Source organism: Nanorana parkeri, unplaced genomic scaffold (assembly GCF_000935625.1).
Source record: "Nanorana parkeri isolate BGI_ZX_2015 unplaced genomic scaffold, ASM93562v1 scaffold626, whole genome shotgun sequence".
NCBI classification, from domain to species: Eukaryota; Metazoa; Chordata; class Amphibia; order Anura; family Dicroglossidae; genus Nanorana; species Nanorana parkeri.
The window spans coordinates 776151-780878 of NW_017306894.1; the positions used below are offsets into that span (position 1 = coordinate 776151).

General features: G+C 47.1%; 1 protein-coding gene across 1 annotated transcript in view; it reads right to left on the bottom strand.

The window, feature by feature from the left end:
• Positions 1-509: 509 nt before the first annotated feature.
• STK11IP (serine/threonine kinase 11 interacting protein) overlaps positions 510-4728 on the bottom strand; it is a 52209-nt gene continuing 47990 nt past the window's right edge. The window contains exon 25 of the mRNA XM_018563035.1: positions 510-650. Within this exon, the coding sequence (XP_018418537.1) occupies positions 510-650 (141 nt within the window). The remainder of the gene's footprint in view (positions 651-4728) is intronic.

Genomic DNA, 4728 nt, shown 5'->3' on the forward strand with positions numbered 1-4728 from the left:
AAACGGAGGCATGCTGGGTGGAGGAGGGGTTATCCTGGGCTGGCCTACAAATTTGTTTTGCCAGTGTCTAAATGCTCCTGTAGGCGGTAGTATAACCCAACTGCATCAGAATTCCTGTGCCCCCCAATGAACAAACGGTCTCCTCTCTTTTTAACCAGGTTCTGTAGTTCTGTCCATCCAGTAAATCTCAGGACTGGATGGACAGAACTACAGACAGGTAAACCATCCCTCTTATTTGGAGTTCAGCTTGATGAGGTGGCAGGTACTCTTTGGCAGTGACAAAATGTCCAGAAGGAATCCCTGTAAAATGGGGTAGAAACTTTATTACAATATTACATTAAAACGGGAACATTTCAGAAATGAGAAAACAATAGTGCAAAGTCTGTATTCTGTCCATGGACGCCGTCACAGCTCTGATTGGACGGGGTGTGTGCGGAGCGGCGCTCTGCGATACCAGCCTGCCGCTGTACTGGACACAATCCTGCTATGACCCGGTGATCCTATAGTGGTCAGTCCACGGTTCCGTGTATAACCTGATTGAAGTGTATGTGATACTCCGCCTCCCAGGGGACACGCAGCCACTCTACTATCTCTTTAGGGAGATCCGGGTCCTCCATCCACAAAAGCCAAGCGCTTTCCTTCTGCTGTGTCTGCAAAGAGAGAATAAAGGACCTCAATGGACGGTGACCATGACAGATCACAGGGACTACGGCAGTGACAGATCACAGGGACTACGGCAGTGACAGATCACAGGGACTACGGCAGTGACAGATCACAGGGACTACGGCAGTGACAGATCACAGGGACTACGGCAATGGCAGATAACAGGGACTACGGCAATGGCAGATAACAGGGACTACGGCAATGGCAGACCACAGGGACTACGACAATAACAAACCACAGGACTTTTCTATTTCTTATGACCACGTGTATGGAGCCCATCATTTACGCAGCACATTACACGCAGTACAGTCACATCGGTCCCATCGGCTTACAATCTAAGGTCCCTATCTCACATATACTATATTACCAAAAGTATTGTGACGCCGGCCTTTACACGCACATGAACTTTAATGGCATCCCAGTCTTAGTCCGTAGGGTTCAATATTGAGTTGGCTCCGCCCTTTGCCGCTATAACAGCTTCAACTCTTCTGGGAAGGCGTCCACAAGGTTTAGGAGTGTGACACATACTAGGGCCAATTACCTGCCAGCACCTGAGGCATGAGAGGAAAACGTTCTGGGCCCTCTGCGATGCATTGTGTTGGATGCATTCATTTTAAAGCTTTTTCTTAACCCTTGCACTGCAAGGAAGCCGGCTTCACTTGTTCCTAGGCAGCCTGGCTTCCTGACCAATCAGGTCATTACGTTTAGGTTGATGAGATGGCAACTCCTTGAACAAGGTCTCCTCCATTTTAGCCACGGCTGTGTAAATGGCAGGACTGGCTGGACAAAAGTACAAATTCTTCGGCAGGAAGACAGCTCCCGCATGTGTATTTCATCTGGGTATTACGTTTGCAGTTTATCTTCAATGTAGACAGTTCCACTTTAATGGCCGGCTGTGTGCTCAGCTCTTCAGCTCTATTCAGGTGTCAGGTTCCTGCCGATGTTTTTGCAGTTCTAGGAAAAATGTTAGTTTAAGATGCAAGACTTCCTCCTAAGCCGTCCTAATCACCAATCACAGCATTCTCCACCCCCCCCCGAATCTTCAATCCAGCTTATCTCCACATGATCACTCAGCCCCGAAATGGAAAGTTCTGGAACATCTGTCGTTACAGCTTTTCCAGTGTCAGAATATTCTCTGTGCGCTTTTTCTGCCCTCAGATAAGACGACGCGTTGTGGATTTCCTCTGAGAAGAAACCTCCATCAGGTATAACAATCAGCACAATGCAGCAATCTCCCACTAAGAACCCAAAGACTCCACCATGAGATGTCTCAGCTGGAAATCTGATCAGCAATATCATATGCAGCTCATCGGATCACACCAAGACCCTTGGATTGCAATGCAGAATTTATTGTAACATATAAGAAGCTAAAGTTAAAGGATATCAATGGTCATAACTAATAATAAATCTGTATTTCCATAAGTTCTATCCCACTCCTAATAACCAGATCCATCTAGAACAGACCTGGGCATTTTACAGCCCCCATCCATCTCTGTGTGTCCTTGTCCGGCCTGCAGTCTGGACACGGACCGATCGCCGACCTGCACTCGGTTATGGCTAGCTGACAGTGGATGCATCGGCCTCCTTGCACTGCAAGCCATAGCCCAGTGCAGGTGGGCGATCAATCCGTGGCCGGACTGTGGTACTCTTAAGTCTTTGGTTGCTAGGACTGCTGGCATCCTAGCAACCAATGATGTCAGGGGTCCTCCTCCTCTGCAGTCATTGGTTGCTAGGGCGCCAGGCGGTCCTAGCAACCAGTGATGTCAAATATGTTCCTGCCCACAGGATTACAGGAGGATAGAAGAGTATCTTCTTCCATCCTTTCCTACAGCTCCAAACCCCGGCTCCCGCCTCTGGCCTATCAAAAAAAAGAAAAGGTATGCGGCACACATTCTTTGTGGGGACAATAATGCTTTTTTTTTAGGGCCCGTTCACAAACTCTAATGGTTCTGCACTCATTTTATTTAGTTTATATGTTTTTATTACATCCATCAATCCAATCTGTGTTTAAAGAATCATGAATACAGATTGCTACATCGAAGCAGGATTCCCAGAGCACTAAGGTTTTCTTATTAAAGAACATAGCAGAAGTTGTCTCCTTTCAGACAGTCTGTCTCTGATTGCAATCTCAGAGGAGGTAGGAAGGTCACTGCTGTGACTGTGTGAACATTTCAGCTTAAGAACAGAAAAGGGTTTTCCCCCCCAAACTGTTACCACAAGCTTGGAAGTGCACAATAATCTCAAATGAGGTAGGCAAACCCTGGCCCTCCAGCTGTGGTGAAACTACAAACCCCATTAGGCATTGCAAGACTGACAGCAACAGACATGACCTCCAGAAGCAGATGCATGACGGGATTGGTAGTTTCTCCACAGCTGGAGGGCTGGTTTGCCTAACCCTGTTCTAAAATGTCTGTGTGTGTGTGTTATAGTAGGTAAGGCTGAATAAAGACACAAGTCCATCCAGTTCAACCGTGTATTACAGCAGCACCCTACACTGGAAACACCTGAACATAATCATTTGGAGGACGGCCCACATACTTTTGGCCATTCAGAGGCATATTCAGGGCCGGATTTACTCTCTCTGCTACCCCAAAGTGCCCCCCCCCCCGGCCCCACTGAAGAATGGCAACCATATTAGAGGGGACCGCAGGGTTTTAATTTTTTCTTTATTATTTTTCTTTATCCTATTATCTTTTACTGTTTTTTTAATATAATTTATCTGTTTTTTTTCCCCACTTAACCTTATTGATATCACACTGGAGCTAACAAGCCCCTGTGTGATAGCATTTGGAGGTGACAGGTTCCCTTTGTGGAACCTGTCACCTCCAATACAGGAGTTCTAGCACAGCATTGTGCTGGCTCTCCTGTGACAGAAGCCACGTTCTCCGCTCTGCTCCCCGCCCTCCATTCTGAAGTGACTGCCGTAGTCCCCAGAAGAGCAGGGGGATCCTGAAAAACCCCAGCGGGGACAGAGGCAGCCAGGTAAGGTGGGGGGCGACGGACCGGCAGGCTGCATACAAGTGATCTCGGCGTCATCACTTGTACAAAACGAGCAGCTGTACATTTAGCCCTGCTCAAAACTGCGTCCAATGTATTCCTATGGTATTTTGAGCTCCAGTTCACATTGTAGCGTGCAGATCCAGAGCAGGGAAAAAAAATGCAGCAGGCCCTATTTTACCTGCTCTGGATCTGCAAACGCATCAAAAAACACATGCAAATGCCTGGAACCCACTGAAAGCCCATGAAAGCCAAAAACGCATCTAAAAGACTAGCGTGCCTGTGCAGAAAACTGACCGGATCTGCTCTGCATTTGGTGTGAACAAGGCCTAGATGTAGAAAAAAAAAACGGACCTGCCCCGCCCTTCTACTCCATGCCACCCCAAGGCCAGGGGATATATAGCCCTTGGCATATTTAAAAAGTAGCAAATGTGACTTTCAGCAAACATTCACTTGCAGTGAATCAATCACTAATTTAATACACATGCAACTGGAATATTCACCTGCAGGGAATGTTTGGTGAATTGGTCAGATTCCCCATTGTATAAAGCTGCCTCATACTATACATACACAGTATATTTTTCGATCATGAGACTGTTGCCAGTGTGAAGGTAATTATATCTCCGCATTACTGATCTTCCAGAACTATTCCTCGAGATGAAAAAACAACAAGAAACCTTTCAGCGGAGATGTTCCGGGCTTTGGGCTTAATGGTTACAAAAGCTCATCACGGCTCATATTAATTGGGAATTCTTCACTCCTCCGGCAACTTATCACAGCACTTGTAATCATAGACAGATATCCTCCTCCGCTCTGTTCCCTGCGCTCCTCTTATCTCCCCCTAATGAGGAGCCGAGCAGTGAGCGGCACTTATCAGGCGGGAGGTGAGCCTCTCCAATAACCTCAGACTGGAGGTCCAGCTGTGAAGCTTAAATATAATTGTCTAGATAAAGTCTATTATGTTATTCTGAGAGAAGCTTCTGCTGACGGATCAGAAGGAAGACAATAAGCAGAGAGAGGGACAGTGTCATGGTACAGGGGGGGCGGGGTACATACCGGAGTTGGGGG